We start from the raw sequence: 23,928 nt of genomic DNA on the forward strand, positions 1-23,928 counted from the left end.
CATATTTATTTTGATGATTAAATCATATTAAACATTTGATTAATGAATCAAATAGAGATTTATCAATAAATGAGTTAAAACTTATAACATATAGTATTGCTATATTTTTGGAAGTAAATTTATATGGAGTATTTGGGACATTTAAAAGAGAAAAAAATATACTACTAACTTTTTTGGTGTTTGAGGAGTGATAGAATATTATTTGAATTTGAACTTACTTGTTGAAGACATAATCTACGTGAGTTGGTTTCTTTTATCAAAGTAATTATTTCAAAATTTCAAAAAGTGCACTTGCAATAGTCAATTTGTTTGGCCAAAAATATATTTTAATGCCTACTTTTTTTAGATTTACACATTAAATTCTTAGCAAATAAGTGAATAACCAACATTTTCACAGTAGACTTGTCATCCAAAATCTTTTTTCATATCAAATTCATAAGAAACAATTAAAGATATTCTATGTTACAACAATAACACTAAAACAAATAGTAATGTAATTTGTGAAAGTAGCCCATTTCATATTAAGAATCACAAAAGTTATTATTAATTAATATACTTATTTATTTTACATAGTAATACTACAATCATTATACATCGTCGTGTGGAGCAAATATAATTATAATTAACTTTTATAATTATTATCTATGACTTTATACTCTTGTAGTCGACTTCAAAATAAAAAGAAGGTGACACTCAAATTCTATCATTCTCGAAATTCGTTATTAGGATAAATGTATTTATGATCGATAAATGAAAAAAATGGCTCCACGTCATGGTGCACGTAACATATTGTAATAAATAGTCATGGAGTGAAAAAATGGTGAGCATATTTAAGGGTAGGTGGAGAGATGGGGTTGGATAGTCCAAAGTGTTATATATTTGGATGCCTTGTTTTGTATTGGAGTGGATAATGACTTTTGAAAAATTAAATTTTTGGAGTTGTGGGTGGTGGGTGATTGCTGAATTAGGTTGAGCCAACCAACAAATCTTTCATTTCTCTCTCCTTTGAATTATTTATATAGTAATTATTTTGAGGGGATAGAGTTATTTGGCCATAATACGATCGATCCTAATTAGAACATAATCGCAATTTAAGAATAATTTAATAAATGAATAATATATTAGGATTAGGGTACTAATTAAATTTATTTTGAGAGAAAATAGTTTTATGACTAACTATAACGTGATCAAATAGCACTATTTTGTTTTAAGTGACCTTGGTTTGGCTGACAATTATTTGGGGTGAATTCACAGGAATAATAGCTTGTTTCCACATGGAAAGTCAACTGAAAATGATATAAAATGAAGCCACTAAGTTACACAACCAAAAGGGGATTTTGATCCTCAGATTTCATGCCTATTTATTTAAATTAAGTGATGATATTTAATAAAGTAGACCTGAATATCAATTATAAGCATGTTTTTTTTATATAAATACTGATGCTAGAAATATTTTTTTTATTTCTTCGGTTCATATTCTCTAATAAGTGGACTCCACTCTAATAATTCTGAATAAATTAAATATGTATGTATATTAAGTTACGAATGCTTCTTATTCCAAGTTGTATTAGTTGAAGATACACGATGGAAGGAATTGCCAAACTCACCTTGATAGTTTATATATCTCCACTTAGTTTTTTTTTTCATTTTTAATTTTCAGTACACTCCATTTTCATTCTAATTTTTAGCTTGCATTTTGTTAGTAGTTGTATTTTATTTCGTTATATGTTTTTTAAATCATTAGTTATGTATTGTAGTTAGTACTACTCCATCTGTTTCACAAGAATATGCACTCTTTCATTTTTAGTCCGTCCTACAAGAATATGCATTTTTCAATTTTGAAAGCTCTTTTCTTTCTTATGAGGTGAGACTCATTTCCCACTAACCATATTTTAATTATTTTTTCTCTCTACCTCTTTCTTACTTTACCTATTTTGCATTAAAACTTGTGTCGTCCCCGAAGTGCATATTCTCTAGGGACGGAGGGAGTATAATTCAATTTAGAACACCACTGACTTACCAACTCATGTTTAATTAATAAATAGATTTCTCTCTCAAGAGAGATGACCAAATTAAAACATGTTATTGTCACAAAAATCTATTTTCAGTTTGTGACGTCACCAAAACATTTATAGTAATTAGGAGTATAGTAAATATTGTACTGGCGCCTAGAAACCTACCACACATCTATGATCAAGCTTCATTTTCAACCATTTAAATTGGACTAATATTTTTGGGTATGATTAAATCTTGGATTCTGATTTTGCACTTTTAATGATCACCTTCTAGAGGGGACCCTAGCAAGAAATAATGATGCATTTGAATCTTAAGATATAAACCACCCCACACACTAAGTTGTTAGTTTGTAGAGGTTTCATAACTTTGAAAACAAGATATTTATCGAATTTTAATAGTATGATAAAAGAAAAACCGTATTTCCAATAATAAAATTTGTGGCATCATAGCAAATGATGATTGGTTAGTACTTATTATCAAAGTTATTCAAAAGTGATGAAACACTTGTCATAAATATCAAAGGACATGTCACACTCAAACCACTATTAACCCAACCAGCGTTATTGAAAGCGAACTCTTCTTAATTCTTAATTAAGAAATAAGTTTGTGACATGTCAAAGCTTTCAATTAGTTACACTATACTTCACAATGAAGATTAATATGGGGTTAAAGCTTCTAGAAATCGTAGTTATAAATATTACTATTATGCTAGTTAAGAGAAAAATATAGTATTATAGTCACGAGTTATCTACTTGTAAATATATGAACTTTGTGTATTTTTTTGTTATTTCCATTTATTTATATGAACTTTAGACCTTTAAAAATAAATTTCAAAAAATTCAGAAGATCTTGAAAATTTGTGTATTTCTAAGCAAATAAAAATCCTACTAGTACTAATTATTTAAACTAGTTGACAGTTGTGGATAGTTAGAAAATGTAGTTAATTGATTTGTACACATTCTCAATCCAATTAGGAGTAAGTAGTAAAAGTTAATGAATTGGTCTAATTCAAAAAAGACAAAATAAAGAAGAATATGATTAGACTTCGAAGAAGAAGTCAAAAGGGATTCAAGAAAACAAGGAGAAAGAGTTCGAAAGAAGTTGCAACTAATTTTACCAATTAAATCCGCAACCCCATATTCTTCCAACACTAAGCAACAATAGGTGGAATTTAGTTGTAATTATTGGACCACTATATGGTTAGTTGAACACATGTAAAAGATTCAATCTTATGCCATATCTACTTTCACTTCAACGTGACATTAAATATTTCTCCCTCTCTATCTGATGTGTGTCGTGTCCTTAATTTTAATAGGAATAGTCACAAGTCGAATGGCATTTGTTACATAATTTCCCGTGCCTCTTCGTGTTTTTGTTATCGAGTGATATACTCGATAGACTGTGTCATCAGATTTTGTTATTAAGTGTTACATCTCGATAGACTGGGCCACTTAAATTTTGGCCATGTGATCTTCAAGCGAATCAATCTAGAAAATCATAGTTGTCGGTCGCAATTTGACCATCAGTTCTACCTCATCATTTGGCAATACTAGTTATTTATAATATCCGCAAAGGAAAATATTACTCTCTATGTTAAGGGTTCGTTTGGTTTCCATGTTAGCCATAGTTAGTCATCTCTATCTACCCTTCATTCCATGTTTGGTTTCCATGATAGCAATCTTTGTGACCCGCATCAAGAATCCCAATACCCGACACGGAGTGAGTTATGGAAAACAAAAAACCAGATAACTCAATCGGCAGTTCATCGTGCGATTGTCCACAATCAACTATTAGAATATTTCGAATTTCAACCAAATTACTTGAATAACCCTTCATTTACACCCTCCCATCTACTACTTCAACATTCATCCGTCAAGTGCAGATCGGCGACGCGTTGGGTGAGACACTGCAGCACGAAAATCGTTTGTGGCTTTGTTGCTTGCGTCGTTGTTTAACAAATGAGATGGGTTTAACCCAATTCGAATTTCTCACTGCGTTTGTGTTAATTCGTATAGGTCGCAAACGAAACACCTAGGTAAATCGATTGGTGAGGAGCCATGGCCGACCAAGGCGCTTCTCAGAAGGTCAGTTCGTCAACACTCTGAACTCGAGAAACGTATACCGCGATGCATAAACACATATGGTGTTTTAAGAATTTATTGAATATGAATGAAAAGTAGTTATTGAAATATACATTTCCATTTTTATATATGAATTTTAGAATATAATGCCATTGAAATTAGCTAACAGAACGCGAATGCATACCTATAAAATTGTACTCCTAAAAAGCAAAGTAAACATTAATATTGGACAAAGGAGAATAGTTAAATTAAACTTTTAAACTTATGGGGCCAGTCACTAAATCAAAGAAATCGTTTGTCACAATTTAGGTGATAATTGAGTAAATAGCGTGGCTTTTAAGAGAGCGATGATTAAGAAATCTTTTGCCTTTTGTCAAATTCACGTGCAAGTGATCTTTTCTTGCACTTTTTACCTATTAATTTTTTTTCCATCGTTCCCTTCCCCACCCCACGAGCAAACCAACTGTTATTTTCAAGTTCGTTCTTTTAGAAATTAAAGATATTTATTGAAGTTCAAGTTATTGACAAATGTCACGTGTTTATATAGAAAAGGGTCAATAGTATCTCCAAATTTATATGTAATTACGGTGAAAGCGTCTTATAAATTAAGTTGTGCATCATCGTCGTATATTATAGATCGAAAGGGTGGCCGATAGGAGCACTTACGACGATCATCTAGCGGAACTACAATTATTTAAAGATATGTGTGAGCTATCTTAACCTTCGAGAAATAATTACTATTTTTGAAAATAAAAATTACTTTATTGAAATTATTCTGATGATTAAAGTTATTTTTCACTTTAATTTGAAGGCTCGTCCCAATTATGAGAGTTAGAAACGTAGCTATTCTTAAAGTGATTATTATATTCGCGGTATAATTGGTGGGACGGGATTTTGTTGTTACCGCCAATTTAAATAATTAATCCTAAATAAATTTATAAGATTGACTAAAATATACATGTCATCAATTAATTATGAACCTTGTTTGAATTAATGAATTATAATAAATAATTATAAAATTAAGCAATAATAAAAACAAGTTCATTGGGCTGAAGTTACATGTTAAATGGGCTGAATTTGAATGTTAAATAGGCTTGTTCTTGGGCTTCAATGTGTGCGTTACGTAATACTCCAATTTCATCTAATAGATTCCAATATGAAAAATCGATGAAAATAGAGGCCCACTTATTGGAGTATCTCCTACACATCAATAGTACAATTTCATTGGGTTTAATTAAAAATGTTAAATGGGCTTTTGACTTGGGCTTGGGCTCATTTTGCAAGCATATCCCTTTGAAGTAATAATGATTATAATTTACATTGAATAGAAAAAAAAACCACAGAATATTACCAGGACAGTAGGATTTAAAAGATTAAATGTATTACTCTCTGTCCCAACTATTCACAATTATGTTGAGTAACTCCTTGTAAGCAATAGTTAAGAAATTTTGTTAAACAGATTAAATAAAAATAAAATAAAATAAAATAAAAAAGATAAAAGAAAGTAAATTATAAAAGTGAAAAAATAATAGTGACTAGATGTTTTATTTTTATTTTTAAAAAGAAATAACTCAATTTAGTTGTAACATACCTAACATGACCCTCTTCAACATCTCCTTGTATAAGGGGTTAGTCGCCACAAACCACTTTTGTATGGTGTCTAGCAACACATGATTGTGCTGCATGCGGGCGAGGTTAGAGAGTTCGGCACTGTTCTCGGTAGGAGATGCCGATTGGACCTCGTGGGACGCGCTAGCGTTTCCCCTGGCCGCCCAACCAGGCGACGGCGGCGGGAAAACGATGGAGGGGTAGGGATCTCTGCGGCGGCTTCAGGGAGGTCATGGGAACCGGCACTGCTGTTGTACTCGCCGGAGGAGTTGAGCTTCGCCCGCTTCGGCCAGCCAGCTTCAACACCCGCACGAAACTTGACGGAATCCTGCAGCACAAGATAGACTTCCCAATACTTGAACACGTCAAACTTCTTCTTCTTGTCGATGAACTGTTGCATGGACAAACTCTTCACGTCATCCATGGACATGCCGCTGGTTGTCGTACGGGTGTTGTTATCGTAGATGCCGGTAAATCGGGTGATCGATCTCCTCAACCGCTCTCACTGTTCCCGGCATTGCTCTCCATCGTAAGGCTTCCCACCTGCCAGGCAGAATTTGATGTAGTTCTGGCTAATTCGCTACCACATCCTGTCGATAGTCTGGTTAGCCCCGATGTAGGGATTCTCGACTATACTCATCCAGGCATTTGCGAGCGCGACGCACTCCGCCTCGCTCCAGATGGTCCTCTTTCCCTCGCCGGCCTCCTCCTCCTCCTCTCCGTCGTCCCCTGCCCCCCCTCGTCGATGAGGACACGCGAGGACTCATTAGTGCCCTTGCCCTTCCCTTTGCCCTTCTTCTTCGACTTCTCTACCGCCGGTGGTATCTCAGTGGGAGACTCCCGGACCGGAGATATCTCCAACTCCTCCAAAGAGAAAGTCTCATTGCCGATGAACTGAGTCTCCAGTGGAGTACTCTGGGAATCACTAGACAAAAAATTGATGTAGGGGCGATACACATTGTCCCCAGGTAATTGCGAGACCCCCACTCTGCTAACCCCCGCCGCGGGGGACATGCCCTGCATCATACCGGGCATCATCATCTGGGGCATCATTCCCCCCATCCCTCCACTCACCCCGGGCACTTGAGGCACCATCCCTCCACTCACCCCGGGCATTTGGGGCACCATCCCTCCTATCCAAGGGTACATATTATAGTACCCGCCCATCATACCCTGCATTTGGGGCATCATATCCTGCATTGCGGGCATCATCCCGCCCATCCCTACAGTTCAACCGGCGTTTTCCCCACCTCCAACGGGGAATGTCGCCGTTTGTGACTCGCTCGTGGCAGGAGAATCACTCTCGTGCTTCATTTATCTTCAAAAGAAATGAAAGTAGAGAGATAGAAACTCGTCAATACAAGTGGTGCGAATGAAATGAAGTGCAACGAGCCGTATATATAGAGTTTTTTTAAAAAATAAAAAATTCGGACGTCCGCACGAACGTCCGCGGAAACCGACAACCTCTCGTCCGCGTCCGTCGTTTTTGGCGCAATAGCGAACGTCGAAGACGGACGACCAGCACGCCGATCGGACATCTGCCCGACGTCCACTATTGTGGATGCTCTTATGGTATAGTCGTTTTTAAAAAAATACTCATTCCATCTCAATGTATTTGGGACAGAGTATTATTATTCTCCCATGATTTAAGTACACTTGTTGATTTTCTTAAAATAAAGAAAACAAAAATATTTTTAAAAAAGAAAATTTTAGTGGGAGACAACTTAAAAAGGTGGATATATTTAAATAATAGCTGGGGGTAATTGGTAAGCCCCATTTCCCTTGACCCCATGATTTTATTCATATATGGATAAAAATGTAATTTGATGGAGTATTTTAATATAGAGACAGAAATAAATTTTGCATAAATGTACAATAATATTTAAATTGAGATAAATTAAAAATGAGAGATGGATAACTTAAATAATCCATGAGGAAACTCACTCGCTCGAAAGAGTGTAATCAAGAACCACAACTATTAGTACAAGCACACAAGTTTACTTATGTAAGCGGTTCATATTGATGTCAATGATCAAACTCAGTGCTCTCTGTCTTTGGTTGTTTGATGGATATGCTATTGAGCAGAGCATCAGAGAGCGTGGAAGTAGATGTAAGAGTGGCTTTCAGTATGCTCAAACCCTGCACCGATAAATTTGTCTCAAAATCTAATCACACGAGCAAACATGATACTCTACTCAAAGAAAGCACAAAGATTTCATATTACATTACCTCTTTCAGCCCGATTTGCATTTCCACTTCTTGGACATCAGATACATGGATTTTCTGCTTATTGAGACAGGAAAGGATTGAGAAGATACAGAGTGGTGTCACAGTTAGATCATCTGTGATCTGATAAGTTTGCGGTCCTTTAAGATAACTCCCCTTGCCATTAGGAAACTTAGATGAAGACATTGAGTGTCTACTCTGGTCATAGGATAAGGTTTTTTGAGTAAGGGGAAAAATATGGTTATCAGAAATACAACCATGAGCAACATTGGGATTGATTAGCCTATTTTTCATATCTGGGCTCTTGAAAAACTCGCAGTCTATAAGATCAGTTGTACTTCGATACAAGTTGTCTATAGCCTTTACACATGTCTTTCCGGCTAGAAGATGCTCAACTCCTCCTAGCGGGATATAGAGGAAACTAGATAGGAACTCTACAAAATCTTCCTTAGCTTGAGCGTACACTAACTTACCAGTAGATTTTTGTATAACCGCTTTCATAACCATCTTTTTGGAGTTGGGGTTCTCTTCATTCTCAATCTGGTTTAACAAGGCCTCGGGTTCAAATCCCAAAGTTATATAGTTCTTTGCGCCTCTTGTTTTACTCAGTATGACGTCTGAGAGAGGAGTTTTGGAAACCAATGATGCCTTTAACAAACTCATAATCTAACAACCATAGAGGTAGAATAAGTGAAAACGAAACTGAAAAAAGAAGCAATCAATGTTAATAGAGAATGAAGTGTTACCTCATTGAACCCAAGAGTTACTTTAATTGGCTCAGCCTTATCCATGTCTGCAATGCCAATAGTCCTGATGATTCCCAAGAGTCCTGTCTCATTTGGAAATGTCCGCAAATCATCAAAGATTATGAAAGAAGCTATATCCATGGTGAAAACTCCATCTCCAGAAGCAGCTTCACACCTCACTTCTTCTTGCTGCTCTATTATAATACGGGTACGATATCCACACTTGATGCAAAATTCGGCATGATCATAGTACACGCTTACAACTCGACAAATTCTATAACCACAACAGATACATTTGAAATATTCATTCGGAGGAGAATCAGTGACATCCAGTTTCAGCTGTTTGATTTCATCTTCGAACGAACTTGTTGGACTGAGCAGAGTCTCCTTGGCACCCTCAGTTGCAAAATGGGGGCTATCGAGATTAGCTAAGCTACGGTACAAGTTGTGTAAGCTTCCAATGGTGGGTGTCTCGTCTCCATAGTGTTTGTGGAGGACTTTGATGATTCTTCCCAACGGCAAAGTCAAGAAGCTTAACAAAATGTCTGTAAAATGGCTGCTACCTTCTACAAAGAGCACCTTAGTTTTCTCTTTATTTATCATCACTTTCAATGAAAACTCTGCATTTTTTGAGGTCCTAACTATATCTGCTTCTTTAGCATCACACATTTTTGAGGTCCTAACAATGAGGAAAAAATGTGCATGAAATAATGTGTATAATTGTTTATGATGATATAATCTAGTAAATAATATTCCACAAAGAAAATAAACATAAACTTGAGTTTTATACAGATATATCTATTCCACTTCATTTAATTTTATGCACGAATCTAATAATATAGTATTGTTTAACAATAATAATAATAATAATAATAATAATAATAATAATAATAATAATAATATCTCCATATAAAAAGAATTTGAATTTATTTGTTTAGTCTTATCTTTATTATTTATTTCATTGTTAAAACTTTAGGACAACCTAAAAAATTAATTCTCGACAAATTCTATCTTCATCCCAAACCAAAACCTAGTTTTCTAAGAAATTCCAAACAAATATCTCTGTCATCTCTTTCCGTTTTAGCCAGGTCCACAAATCCGACTTAATCTAGCCCAGTTTTTTAGTTAGAACATCATCCCCCAAAACACAATAATAATTGAAAAATAGTAGTTATAAAATAAAAAAGAGACGAATAACTCTAGAATTACCTGATTTCCAATTTTGATATTGGGATTTCAGGTTAATTTCAAGTTAACTCCGAGAGAAAACGTTATGAATTCGAATCTCACCAACGGCCTTCTCAGTTAAGTGAAAGTATCAGTTTTGAATGAGTGAGAGTGAGAAAATGTTAATACAATTGAAATTAATAGTAAAATATTGTCTACTACACTAAGAGCATCCCCTCCGTGCTTTTGCCAACGAGCACGGATGTGGATCCGGACCCACTTTTACTCCATGTTCTTAGACAAGAGCACAACACTCACATCCATGTTCTTTAACAAGGACAAGCTCAATAGTCCCACCATTTTATTTTTCAATTTAAATAAAAACATTTCCACAATATTAAAATGCATTAAAATTACCCGGAATACTATTACAAATTATAAAAAAATAAAATTACATAATTAAAATTCTAAAAATTAAAAATTACATAATTAAACTCCTAAAAAATAAAAATTACATAATTAAAGGCTAAAAATACCCCCGTGGAAGACTATCCATCCGACTCTACCTCCAATGTTCTTTGGAGACCCCGTATCATTGCCACATGCGATCGAAGTTGCTCGGGGGTCATAGTTGACCTATCGGCCAAATTGAGTTGGGCCAAAACCCCCCACAACGAGTTGGTGAGGGGGTTGAGGTGGCACAAAGGGAGCGGGAGCGGGAGCGGATGGAGTCGCGGCGCGACGGCGGTTGGCCGTCGACTTCTTCCTTCCTTGCGGCCGGCGTTGAGAACTATTCGGGCCAGCGTCGGGGCTACACAAGTTAGCTCCGGCGAGCTGGGTGGATACCTCATCAGAGCCGGCCTTGGATAGAGATACCGACCTCGACCGTTTCCTGGAGGAGCTAGAGGAGGATGATACGCCTCCCCTATACTTCGGATGCACACGAACCTCCTGCCAAACATTGAGGTACTCGAACGGTTTGTAGTGTTGGGATTGGTAGGTCGCCAACGCGACACTGATGATGTCGACCTCGCTTCTGCCGCTCCCAGCCGACCGCTCTTCCTGAAGGTAATATCCCTGAAACTTTTGGATTTCTCCGTTGGCTCTGTATATGGCATTGCGTAATATACTCTCGTAGCGCTCGATTGTTCCAGCCAGCCGATTTTGATTGTACCGGCGACAGATGCGCCACAAAAAATAGTCCCCGGATTGGTTCGTGCCAATCTTCGGATCTTCGGAGATAGACAAAAATGCTTTGAATAGTTGATCCATCTCCCCCGGAGTGTACGAGGTGCGGACACCACGAGTAGGAAGATGAGGAGTTTGAGAGTTGCCGCTCCCATCCCGCTCTAGGTACGGGTGGGCACCCGGTACGGGTGGTTCGGGTGCCCACCCGTATTTCCCATCGGGGGCATCTTGGTCGTCCACGGGGTAAGGCCGATAGCCACCCGGAGCTTGCGAACTTTGGGTTTGAGGAGGGGCCAAAAATTTCGTTTCCGGACTAGGAAATGGTTGCGAGCCAAACCATTCGTGGTTCCAATCGCGGGAGTCGGAGGGGTGATCGCCGAAGCCGGACATTTTTGTATTGTAAGAGTGAAAGAAAGATTGAGAATTGTAAGAATGGAAATGAGAGACTTTAGATGAGAATTGTGTAGTGTGGTGTGAAATTTTTTGTGTGGAAGTGGGGGTATTTATAGATGAAAATGTGAATTTTTGGGAAAAAAAATTGAAAAATAAATTAAAGTGGGGAGAAAACGGATATAATTTTTTGGGAAGTGGGAAAATATTTTTTTTATTTTTAATCGGATTTTTTAATTAAAATCCAATTTTTTTTAAAAAAGGAAATTCCAACGGCATTGCCATTGGCCAATCAGGCGTTGACACGTGTGTTGCTCGCTGGCATGGACGTACTCGATGCATCGAGCAACGCCGCACCAGCGGCAAGAGCTCAGTGGCGAGCAGCGGTGCACCGCGCCGCTAGCACGGACGGAAGGTGTCACCGCTGCGGATGCTCTAATTGCCAATTCTTTGGTTTCTGGGTGGTAGATTGTCCCTAAGCAGACATGATCGAATGCTGGCAGCCGCAGTGTGGGAGTTTCACCACTGTGGTGGCTCCTTGTGTGCTGGTTACCAGTGTAAGTTCCTCCCACCTAATGGGCCGCTGAGGTACCGTGTTTGAACATCTCCATAGCGATGTCGGGCCGGGTTATGGGGGCGCCTGGGGTGAGCGAATCACCTTTTGTCCCTAAGCCAATTCTTTTGCTTTTGCTTTTGCTTTTGCTTTTGCTTTTGCTTTTTGCTTTTTGCTTTTTGCTTTTTGCTTTTTACTTTTTACTTTTTGCTTTTGCTTTTTCACTTTTTTTTAGTGTTGTCTGATGGATTATTGTGGTAAACCATACTAGAATCCAATTTCATATTCAGTAATATATTTAGAATTTTGTTCATATTTGTTTGTATTTGTTTCATTCTTAACATCTCTCATTAATAAAATATAGGAGTAGTCAGTTTTGCTAATAAAGAGAATGTAGCAAAGAGTTGAGTTCTGGCAAGAAATTACTAGTAAAATTCCCGAATTGCTGAATCTATTGCTATTTCAATTTTTTCTGTTCTTTTCGTATTTTTCTACGTAAGCACCATTTTCTTCCTCTCTTGTTCCTCACATCTTGAATTCTGCAGGAAAAATGGTAGTACCATCTTGATTTAGAATTGAAATCTAATTTCGAAAAGAGTAAAGGTCATTTGTGGTCATAAATATATGACGATATTATGATTTTGGTCCAGAACATTATCGTTTGAATTATTGCATCCTGGACAAATAAAAATAGTTCGGATTTAGTCCATTTTGGATGGGGCAGTCAAAATTGACTGTCAATGTTAATTAAACCTATTTTGACTGAATTAACAAGTTATAATTAATTTATTTAATTTACCAGAAAATAAAATATACTATTATTCAACAAAAAAATATTATTGTCGTTGTTTTTATTCTTCTCAAACTGAAATTAATGAAGCATCCCTCCTCCCTCAAGTCGGCGCTCCTCCTCTACCCCTTTCTGTCAATTTTGCCGACCACCGTTCGCTGCCCTAATACCGACTCCAACGGGGCACGTCTGTAAAATCGCTGCCAGCTTCTGCAAATAGTACCTTCGTCTTCTCCTTATTTATCACAACCTTGATATGCAACTTCACTTCCTCAGCCTTAGACATTCTGTTTTTAACAGTTATAAATTTTTAGATTGGTTATATCAACATATAACCAATCCTACATACAACTTATAATTTTCCAATTATTCATTTAAGCACCTTTTGCTTATAGTGTATACTGTTGGATTTCTGGGGATTACAAGAGATACAACCGGGCGTAATACAACCCAAAAGGAGGAAAATGAGAAATTGAACTGAATGAAATTACAATTGAAAATCGAAACAATAAACCTTGAACAAAGTTTAGCCGAGTCGAGGAGGCCTCTTCCCGCAAGACGAGATACGCCCCGGTAGTGCTCTCGGTTTGGCGTGTCGTCCCCAAAGGTAAAACGGCTACGTCTCAGGTGAAGCAGCACCGCTGTCAGCAGAGCTCCGGCGAACTGGATGGAGAAGAGGGCAGAGCTTCGACAGAAAGACAATGCAGAGAGAGAGAGAGCTTATGAATGCAGAGAATGCTTGTTTGTGCAGCTAATGCAGTGGTATGGCACGCTTGACGACGTGTCAAGCCACTTGGATTGCTGACTCTGCGGTGGTATAAAAAGATTAAGTTTGGGCTAGGGACAAGCCCAAGCACCAAGCCCAAAGACCAATTGTCAAGATCCAAGTCCAAGATCAAGATCGAGATCGCGCCCGAGCCCGCGACGAGCACAAGCTCGGGCGGGCGGCGCGCGCGTGTGGGCTCTTTCACCCATCTTGGTCCACTATAATTATTAAGTAACATAAAGTCACTTAATTTAAACACATTAAAAGATGTGTTAATCCTCCAATGTGGGATAATTAACACTAGTTAATTATTCCCTAAGCTCACTCCAAATTTTAATTAAAAGCTAATTATGCTCAACTTTAATCCACTATTTCTCACTCACCGGAAATTGGATTTGAGAAAGTGAATATACTACATTTATCTACGTAAATGTAGATCGACGCTATGTCATTTAATTTCACAAAATTAAATGTCTCGTCACATTTATTATTTGGTCAAAATCCATTGACCGGGCATATTTAATCCATGATTTTTACATAAACTAACCTTTTCTAGTAAGGCAAACTCGAGATGTAGCTTGATATGTAACAAAAAAAGTCTGGTTTTGTAAAATATTCCAATTAATTATACACTTAAATATCTCATCCATTCAATTTAATTTTAGTTTGCAAAAGCGACAAGTCTAACAAAAGCAAAGCCTAATTTTTGAAGTTGGACCATAAACTCAACTTCCCCAACAAAAATAAAAGTAGTAATTAATTAGATAATTAATAAACGATCAAACATAAACAGAATGAGCAAGAGATGAACGGGTCATAAAGTACCTGAGCTTCCAATTTGTAATTATAAAAATGTTAAAAAAAAAACGTTGCTTGAGGATGGCGGCTGAGCACGGCGGAGGGAGGGTGGCTATGACGGTGGTTTTGAGCTGCTAAAGTGAGAGAGAGAGAGTTGCATTATTTGCTTAATAACGCAAAATAAAGCAAACAATTCAGTTTTGTGAAATATAATAATTGTAAAGTATTTGCCACTAAGCCAATTTGCCTATACTTTAAACTAATTTAGGAATTCCACCATTGGCATATCTTCTGCTTTTCACTTTCATTATAGTAATTGATCATCCACAACCTCAGTCATAAAAATATTCATTCCTTTCACTATTCATGCAACCACAGTTTTTGTATATGCAGTATGCTTTACCAAAGAAACAATCTTTATAACTCATCATCTCGTCGTACTATTCATGGTCCTACATTTTATTTCAATTTATTTATCATGTATTCTAATTAAATTACACAATTAATAAAACTTCACATAATGAAAATATGTAATTACTAAAATAGTACTTCCTCCGTCCCAAAAAATTGACTGACTTTGACACGAGTTTTAATGTGCAATTGATAAAGTAAGAAAGATGAGAAAAAGTAAGAGAGAAAGGAAAAAGGTAGTGGAATGAGTATTAGTGGATTGTGTAATCCATATTATAAAATGATGTATATCATTATTATTTGTTGAAAAACTTTTCATATTTAGACTTTGTCTAATTTTGGGAGACGGCCCAAAATGGTAAAATTACTCTACTTTTTGGGGACGAAGAGAGTATTACATTATAAAATTCATAATTAAATAAAAAACATAATCAATAGTCTAGAAAAAAAATTGCATAATTAAAATCCTAGAAAAGTAGACAAATTATATACCCTTGCCCTTGCCCCATTCTAAGAGGAGCATTTAAAAGTGGGACATTCTGAAAAGAAAAATGTGAAACAAAGAATGTAACTATGTGATCAAGTCTTTAGCACCGGAATTTTGATTAATTTGGTGATTTACACAAGAATTTTAAAACTAGTTACTGTATATAATAAAACTAGATAGTCAAATATTTTTGGAGTCCCACGATCCTCTAGTGTGCTTGCTGCCTTTATGGCTCTGCAAAACGCTATACATGAGCTTCTACCCACCTCATGGATAAATGGAACAAACTTCAGCTCAAGACAAGATGGGTAAATTGATTAAATCAATACCTCTTCGACTCCGAGTGACGCTCCATTTCTTATTGAGGTTGTTTATTTAAGAAGGGGTTGATGAGGCCATCTGTCAAAGCAGTGGTCGATGTAAGAGCCGCTTTCAATATGCTTAAACCCTGCACCAACGACCACGTACGTGTATGTATGGGTACCATATTCTTGAAAGCAAATAATACAAGACATGTATGTGTATACGACTATACGTGATGTACATTTGTGAAGAACTACAATGCAAGTATGATTATATCGAAAACTGCTTTATCCAAACATGACCAATCTTACCTCTTCCAACCCAACTTGCACCTCTATTTCTTTTATATCAGACAAAGAGATCTTCAACTCGTTGAAAACAGAAAGACCTAAGGTTACCCCCAACGGTGCAACAGTCAAGTCATCACGTACCATATACATTCTCGGTCCGTGGACATAAGATTGATTTCCAATGTGTTCGAAATTCATAAGACAGAGTCTGTTTCCATTGAACAAATAGCAATTAGGATGCTTAGGCTTGATTAGCAAGTCTATGGTGTCTGAATCTTTCAGATGCATATTATTAAAATTATCAGCGACACTTCTATGCAAATTATCCATACTCTTGAGACCAGTGCTACTTCCCAAAAACCACTCAACTCTTCCTAAGGAAATGATCAGCATGACAAAAAGAAAATTTACGAAATCACAATCTGCCTGAGCAAACAGAAACTTGTTTGTAGATTTCTGAAGCATGACTTTCAACATCGTATTTTCTGGGATCACAAGAGTCGGCCTCGGGTCAATCTGATGTAACAAAACACGCCCCTCTGTTGCTCTAATCATCTTTCTACCAGGGAAAATGAGGGCAGTGAGTGGATTCGAGGAAATCAATGATTCCTTCAGCAAAGCAATAATCTAAACAAAACAAAAAAGGTATCCATACTTGAGAGGTTTTTATTTCAAAGAAAGATCAAATGTATAATGAATCACCTCATTCAGTCCAAATGTCACATTTCTTATATCCATGCCATCCATATCTTTCACAGAAACGCCGATAGTGCTGAGAGTTTCAATGATAGAACCTGTCCCATTAGGCAGCACACAGAGATCGTCGGTGATTATGAAAGAAGCTGCACCATCAGTGAAAACTCCTTCATATGATTCCGAAGAAGTGGAACTTGTGGGCTGAGTACCACGGATGTTGAGCCTCAGTTTACACAATTCACTCTCAAAATGCGTTGAATTGATCACGTACTTCTTAAAAGCCTCTCCATGGAAATGGATGATATCAAGATTTGAAGCACCTTTGTAGAGAGTGGTTAAGCTTCCAACAACAGGCGCCTTGTCTCCGTAGTGCTTCTCAAGGACTTCCATAATCGTTCCCAATGGAAGAAGTAGGAAGCATAACAACACGTCTATGAAATCGCTGCCAGCTTCTGCAAATAGTACCTTCGTCTTCTCCCTCTGCCTCAGACATTCTGTTTTTGTAACAGTGAGGAAATTTCAGATTGGTTATATCAAGATAGTCATTGAAGTGAATACACAAGTTTTTGAAGTATTATTCCAGAAACGCAACAATTGAAATATAAAAAATTTTGCTTTTGAAATCCTCCATGCTCTAACTTCTCATTTTCCAATTATTCATACCTCAACTTTTTCAAGTAAAGCAAATTCGAGATGTACCATGATAATATATCAAAAAATATCTGGTTTTGTAAGAAATGCAACTCATTGACTTCCATTTAATTAGATCAACCACAAGTAAGCTGTTTCCTAAGAAATTGCAATTAACTATGCAAGAAATTAGTAAAAAAGGAAGATGCACTTAAATATATCTTCCATTTAATTTAATTTCAGTCCACAATCCAGCAGAAGCACTGCCGAATTGTTGAAGTCAGGGCACAACCTCCCCAACAAACATAATACTACTGGTAACCAGCTAATTAATAAACGATTAAACATAAATAGAAATTATAGAATAAACAAGAGTGAATTGATCAAGAAGTACCTGCTATCCAATTAGTAAAAAATAAAAATAAAAATGTCGAGAGAGGAGGGTGGCTGAGCGCGGCGGAGGGAGGGTTGCTCAGACTGTGGTTTTGAGCTGCTAAAAGTGAGCTGCTAAAAGTGAGTGAGAGAGTTGCATTATTGCATTATTCTCTGAATAAATCAAGTTAAAGCAAACAGTTGAGTTTTGTGAGAGAATTAATAAAATATTTGCCACTATGCTTATTTGCCAATACTGTATGAATGTCATCATTGGTGAATCTTTCGCTTTTTCACTTTTTTTTAACTGTTCTTTTTACTATGTACAAGAAAAAAAATTACTTTTCACGAACATTTGGTGTGCATTTCAATTAACTTCTGATTCTGATCGTGACATAATGCTCTTTTTGCATGTATAGAAAATAATTAATAAAAAAAGTGAAGTATAGTTTCTGATATGAACTTTAATGCTAGTTTGATATGTATATAACTTAGATTTTAAAAAAAATCCGCAGTATAGATAGATATAGCACAAAATATTGCCCAAATATGAAATATTAATAAAATCCTCCTAGGATTGTGCAATGTAACAAAATGCCACTACAAACCTAAGCATCAAAATAGGTAAATCGAGATTATAGTATAAAGACCAATCGATTAGATTTTCTTGCTTTGGTTGATTCTTGTTCTTCAACGTTGGCTTGATGAGGCCATCTGTCAAAGCCCCGATCGATGTGAGAGTCGCGTTCGGTATGCTTAAGCCCTACATCGAGAAAACCGAGTAATTTGGGTTCATTTGCATTTTTCATGTTTCATTTCACCAATACATGACATGAAGACAATTTCTAATTATTGTTATTTATCAATTAATTTCTCAGTCCAAACTTAGTATAATCAATTTAATCAGTAAGTAAGGTGACTTTTAACTTGGGACATACCAAAATAGCAAATTAAGACTTTTAAGGTAGGATAAGTCGAGCTAAGTTATGGCTAAAAATCAACATAACCTAGGGATGGCGTCGGTTCATATACTCCCTCCGTTTTTTAAAAATAGCAACTATTTCTATTTTTGATCGTTCCTTAAATATAGAAACTTTAGAATCATTCTAGTTTAGGATATGGACCCCACAATCAACTAACTCTACTTTCATTACTTTTTCACTTTATTCATTTTTCCTTTCTTCATTTTTCCTTTCTTCTCTCTTACTTTACCAATTTTCTCACTTACTTTACCAATCGTGCATTAAAACTCGTGTCGTTTCAAATGTTTCTATTTTTTGAATACCGAAGGAGTAATATAGTAGAAATAGATTTTATTTTTAAGTTGGAACGACCCAAAATGGTAAATTTGTGACTTTTAGTTAGGACAAGTGGACGGACAGGCGTCAATTAAGCCAGGTACCCTAACCCTGCCAGACAATTAGACACTCTACCTTAAAAAATAATGAGTTAGGTCAATTTTGGTCCTAAACATATTGCCAAAACACAAATTTGGTCCAAAACATTCACGTTTTGATAAACGAGTTATAAAAAATGAAATTCTTGTCGATTCTGTCTTTTTTTTACGGTTCCGTCAATTTCTGACGATCGATTAGCGAATTTTTTACCCAATTAGGCTTAATCTAAGATAATTAGTTACCTAATTATTTTCTAATAGTCTTGCTAATTAAATTGTTTTCTATTTCTTTTCTAATTCTTTTTCCATTCCTAACAAAATCAAAATTGGAGCGATCATTCCACACTCCAAAATCAAAAACCAATCGCTTCCCAACTCTCTCTTCTTGTCATTCTCCACACCATCCCCACAAACCCTAAATTCCGATTCCGACGGAGAGCGCCGCCAATTATCTCTTGTAGGAACCAGATGACAGGGGATCTTTTCCTATGTGTGTAAATGTTTAGGACTAAGCTGGTTTATTTAGCAAATATATTGGACCTATTTAGCGAAATTATAAAATTAGCTACAGTAATCATAATCAGCTAATTGGGTCAAAAATACGGTTGATCGTCAGAAATTGACGGCACCGTAAAAAAAAGGACTGAATCGACATGGATTTCATTTGTTATGAGCCCGTTTTTCAAAAAATGAATGTTTTGGATTGGATTCATATTTTGATCATATATTTATGACCAAAATTGACCTTTACTCAAAAATAATTAAAAAACACAACCACAAATCTCACCTCTTCCAACCCGACTTGGAGCTCCACTTCTTCCACATCCGACAAGGCGACCTTCATCTCGTTAATTACGGAAACACCGGAGCTCACACTCAACGGTGTAACCCTTAGATTATCACTAACCATATACATTCCTGATCCCCTAACATGACACCTGGTCTTGCTCCGGTCAAAACTGAGAGCAAGATAGTCATTACAACAGCCAAACTGAGCATCCATCTCATTACAAGAAGCATCATCAAACGAGGGAGGTTTGAATAGCAAATCCTTGGCCTCAGTAGTCATCACATCGTAGCCGTACAAACTATCCACTATGCTCCAGTGTAGATTATCCGTAGCTGTAACACCAGTGTTGCTCTGCAAATACCACTCCACTCTCCCTAGAGGAATGGAGAGCAAGCCAAATAGGAAACTTACGAAATTCCCATGTGCTTGAGCAAAGAGTAACTTGTTTGTAGATTTTTGCATCATGACTTTCAAATTCATCTTCTTGGGGTTCATCAAAAAGGGCTCTCTTGCCAATCTTGTTCACCGCCGCGTTAGCCTGTCTAGCTGTTCGGGTGCACTGGTGCCCACAGAGCAGAGCGGTCAGTGGTTTCCGGGAAACAAACATCATCCTCAGTAAAGCCATCATCTGATCAATACGAAGATGAGTGAAATTTAGGAGTGGGCATGGAAAAAAATCCCTAGCATGCTTCTAGATTACGAAAGTTTTCCTACTATATTTGATTAGGTGATGCCGTGATAGAGGCGATTGTATAATAATTTACATGAAATACTAATAATAGGAGTGTATGGACAATCTATATTTCACCTCTACAAATTCTAACATCTTTGTATCCGAACTTTAGATTCCAAGTCTCGGCCCCAATCATCTCCGTCATTGCAACGCCAAGACTGTTGAAAGTAGACATGATAGAGCCTTCCACACTACTCATCACCTTCAGATTATCACCGACGATGAAGGAAGCTCTAGTTTTAGTGAAGGCCCGATCAAATCGAGGATGCTCGGCTGCATCAAGGCCTTTTGGATTAAGCAGCAAGTTCTTAGCATCCTCAGTTGAGAAATGGAAGGTGTCGAGATTAGCTAAGCCGTTGTACAAAGTGCTCAAGCTTCCTATAATGGGCGCCTTCCTGTCTCCATGGTGCTTCTTCAAGATCTTCACGATCGTCCCCAATGGCAAAACTAGGAAGCATAATAAAGCGTATGTGAAATCGTGGCCGGCTTCTGCAAATAGTACCTTGGTTTTGTCTTTGTTCATTATAAACTTGACAGGTAATATCATTTCTTCCTTCTCTTCATTCATTGGAAATCCTAATTAATCATAAAGATAAATATACTCAATCAGTATATATTATCAATCATTGTTGGGATTTACGCACACACAAGGCTTTCACACACTCAATAAGATCACACACACACTCACTGTTGTATGAGATCACACAATGCAGAAACACACACACTCACACTTTGAGTATTGAAGATGATAATCTTGGAGAGAAACTGGAAAACTCTTTATTGATTAAAACTCTACTCTAAACTACATACACGGTGAGCTATTTAAAGCTCTACAATCAAGTAGCAACTGCTACTAACTAACTACAAGAAGTATCAAGAAAGCAAGAAGAATAACCGCTACATCTCAGCTAACTAACTGCTGCTCCAACGGCTAGTTCGGCTAGGTTGCTTCTTCCTTCTCGGTTCAAGACCGAACTCCTTCCTCGGCTCAAGACCGAACTCCTTCCTCGGTTCAAGACCGAACTCCTTCTCGGCTCACAACCGAACTCTTCCTTCTCGGCTCACAACCGAACTCTTCCTTCTCGGCTAGTTCCAGCTCAAAGCCGAGCTTCCTTCTTCTGCCTTCTTCTTCTCGGCTAGTTCCAGGCTAGTTCCAGCTCGGTAAGCCGAGCTTACCGAACTCCTTTCTAGCCGAGCTTCTTCCAACTGAAATGAGCACTCCATTATTACAATTCTCCACCTGAGGGCTCATCTCAGTTCTTGCACAAACATTGATCAACTTCTTGCAATGATCAAACTTGTCTCTACCTAGAGACTTTGTTAGCATGTCAGCCGGATTGTGCAAGGTGTTAATCTTAATTACCTTCATCTCATCAGCCTCTTGCTTAGTTTTAGGGGCTTGTTCCTTTGATAGCTTAAAACTCTGGGACAGAGGAGTTGATGCAGCTTTTGCATTTTCCATTTTGAATCTCTGCAAAACTTTCTCAATATAGTCAGTTTGCAGCATCCACAGCTTCTTGCAGCCTCTATCTCTCTGAATATGTATGCCTAGGATCTTCCTTGACTCTCCTATATCCTTCATTTCAAAGCTTGACTTCAGATCTTGTTTAACTTTCTGAATTTCTGTCATAGAAGGCCCTGCAAGTAGCATATCATCCACATAGAGTAATAGGTAGGCAATGGGGGTCTTGCCTGCCTTCTTGATGTAAATGCAATCATCATATTCTGACTTGGAGAAGCCAATCTTCTTCATCTGTGCATCAAACTTCTTATTCCACTGTCTAGGACTTTGCTTAAGTCCATAAAGACTTTTCTGTAACAGGCACACCTTGCCTTCTTCTCCAATCTTCACATAGCCCTCTGGCTGTTCCATGAAGATAGTTTCCTCCAGATCTCCATTTAGGAAGGCTGTCTTCACATCAAGCTGTTGTAGCTCCCAGTCAAGCTGATTCACCACAGCCAATAGGATCCTAATTGAAGTGTGCTTCACAACAGGTGCAAACACTTCATTGAAATCGATTCCCTCCTGCTGTGTAAAGCCTCTAGCCACCAGCCTTGCCTTGAACCTGACTCTATCCTTATCAGTGGTCTCAATCTTTCTTTTAAACAACCACTTACAGCTTACCAGCCTCCTTTCCTTACCATCTGTACTCAGCTTGGATTTGTCCACCAAAATCCATGTTTTGTTCTTGAGTAAAGACTCTATTTCCTCATTCATGGCTTCAATCCATCTTTCTCTATCTTTACTCTGCATAGCTTCTTTATATGTGAGTGGATCTGCGCCATCAATACTTTCAGCTGCACACAGAGCATAATACACAACATCAGAGAACCTTGTTGGTGGCCTTGTTTCTCTTCTAACTCTGTCCCTTGCAAGCTGATAGTCTCTGATAGAGTCTGATATAGACTCACCAGCCTGGTTGCCCTGAGTTGGAGCCTCTTCTTTATCTGAATCAGACTCACTCCCTGAGTCAATAACTCCACCTGCTCCTAGGCCAACCCCCACAGGCTCCACCTTGAAGAAATCACCCTCATCTTCATTGGAGTCCAGCTTATCTTTCAGGAATGGCATCTGATCCTCCAAGAACACCGACGATGAAGGAAGCTCTAGTTTTAGTGAAGGCCCGATCAAATCGAGGATGCTCGGCTGCATCAAGGCCTTTTGGATTAAGCAGCAAGTTCTTAGCATCCTCAGTTGAGAAATGGAAGGTGTCGAGATTAGCTAAGCCGTTGTACAAAGTGCTCAAGCTTCCTATAATGGGCGCCTTCCCGTCTCCATGGTGCTTCTTCAAGATCTTCACGATCGTCCCCAATGGCAAAACTAGGAAGCATAATAAAGCGTATGTGAAATCGTGGCCGGCTTCTGCAAATAGTACCTTGGTTTTGTCTTTGTTCATTATAAACTTGACAGGTAATATCATTTCTTCCTTCTCTTCATTCATTGGAAATCCTAATTAATCATAAAGATAAATATACTCAATCAGTATATATTATCAATCATGGAAAGAAAAGAGCTGCTGCACTGCTGGTTGATGTTTCTGCTCCCACAATTAGGTTTCTGATAGTGAAATTCGAATTCTGGGAATAATCGAAAGGAGCAGACCGTTTTTTTATCCCAATTGATGCCCCGACAACATAAATCCAATAGAAAAATGATTATCGAAATAAAAACTGAATCTTGAACTAAATTTAAGTTTGCAAGAATTACCTGAGGAAGACGACGACAGATAATTTGATCAAAACAAAATAGGAATGTGAGCTGAGAGTCAACGCTTGAGAGTTTTAAGCAATAAGTTTTTAATTATATTTACTTAAGTAGTAGTACTATACTTGTTAAATTAGCCACTTTTATGCAATTCCTCAGTCTAAAAAAAAGTAATTTTTCTACCTAGTGGTTTGTCGAGTGGCTTATAGACAAGTAAATATTGCGCATGTTAATGGTAAGAGTTATTCTTAAAATATGTTCAAAGTTTTTAGAGTGTAAATAAAAT

The 23,928-nt window shown here is 37.3% G+C and overlaps 3 protein-coding genes across 8 annotated transcripts; all 3 read right to left on the reverse strand.

Moving 5' to 3' along the window:
- Window positions 1-7,563: 7,563 nt before the first annotated feature.
- LOC121745165 lies at window positions 7,564-10,040 on the reverse strand. The gene is made up of 4 exons (XM_042138965.1): window positions 9,887-10,040; window positions 8,678-9,356; window positions 7,935-8,597; window positions 7,564-7,844 (listed from the first exon to the last, which is right to left on the reverse strand). Exons 2-4 carry the CDS (start codon window positions 9,344-9,346, stop codon window positions 7,731-7,733), a joined length of 1,446 nt encoding a protein of 481 aa, XP_041994899.1. The 5' UTR covers window positions 9,347-9,356; window positions 9,887-10,040; the 3' UTR covers window positions 7,564-7,730.
- Window positions 10,041-13,230: 3,190 nt separating this feature from the next.
- Window positions 13,231-17,697, reverse strand: LOC121746173. 6 transcript variants are annotated; one of them, XR_006038916.1, is made up of 6 exons: window positions 17,541-17,697; window positions 16,523-17,010; window positions 15,842-16,447; window positions 15,557-15,675; window positions 14,357-14,463; window positions 13,231-13,428 (listed from the first exon to the last, which is right to left on the reverse strand). XR_006038916.1 is itself a non-coding variant. In XM_042140088.1 (5 exons), exons 2-4 carry the CDS (start codon window positions 16,904-16,906, stop codon window positions 15,586-15,588), a joined length of 1,080 nt encoding a protein of 359 aa, XP_041996022.1. In that variant the 5' UTR covers window positions 16,907-17,010; window positions 17,541-17,697; the 3' UTR covers window positions 13,945-14,460; window positions 15,557-15,585. The 6 variants fall into 6 exon arrangements, 3 of the variants coding, with proteins under 3 accessions (XP_041996022.1, XP_041996021.1, XP_041996020.1); XR_006038914.1 differs by lacking the exon at window positions 13,231-13,428 and adding an exon at window positions 13,557-13,776 and having other exon boundaries at window positions 14,357-14,460; XR_006038913.1 differs by lacking the exon at window positions 13,231-13,428 and adding an exon at window positions 13,557-13,776.
- Window positions 17,698-22,913: 5,216 nt separating this feature from the next.
- On the reverse strand, window positions 22,914-23,666 carry LOC121746174. The gene is made up of 2 exons (XM_042140089.1): window positions 23,646-23,666; window positions 22,914-23,387 (listed from the first exon to the last, which is right to left on the reverse strand). Exon 2 carries the CDS (start codon window positions 23,377-23,379, stop codon window positions 22,990-22,992), a length of 390 nt encoding a protein of 129 aa, XP_041996023.1. The 5' UTR covers window positions 23,380-23,387; window positions 23,646-23,666; the 3' UTR covers window positions 22,914-22,989.
- Window positions 23,667-23,928: the final 262 nt, after the last annotated feature.

Source organism: Salvia splendens, chromosome 8 (assembly GCF_004379255.2).
Source record: "Salvia splendens isolate huo1 chromosome 8, SspV2, whole genome shotgun sequence".
Classification (NCBI taxonomy): Eukaryota; Viridiplantae; Streptophyta; class Magnoliopsida; order Lamiales; family Lamiaceae; genus Salvia; species Salvia splendens.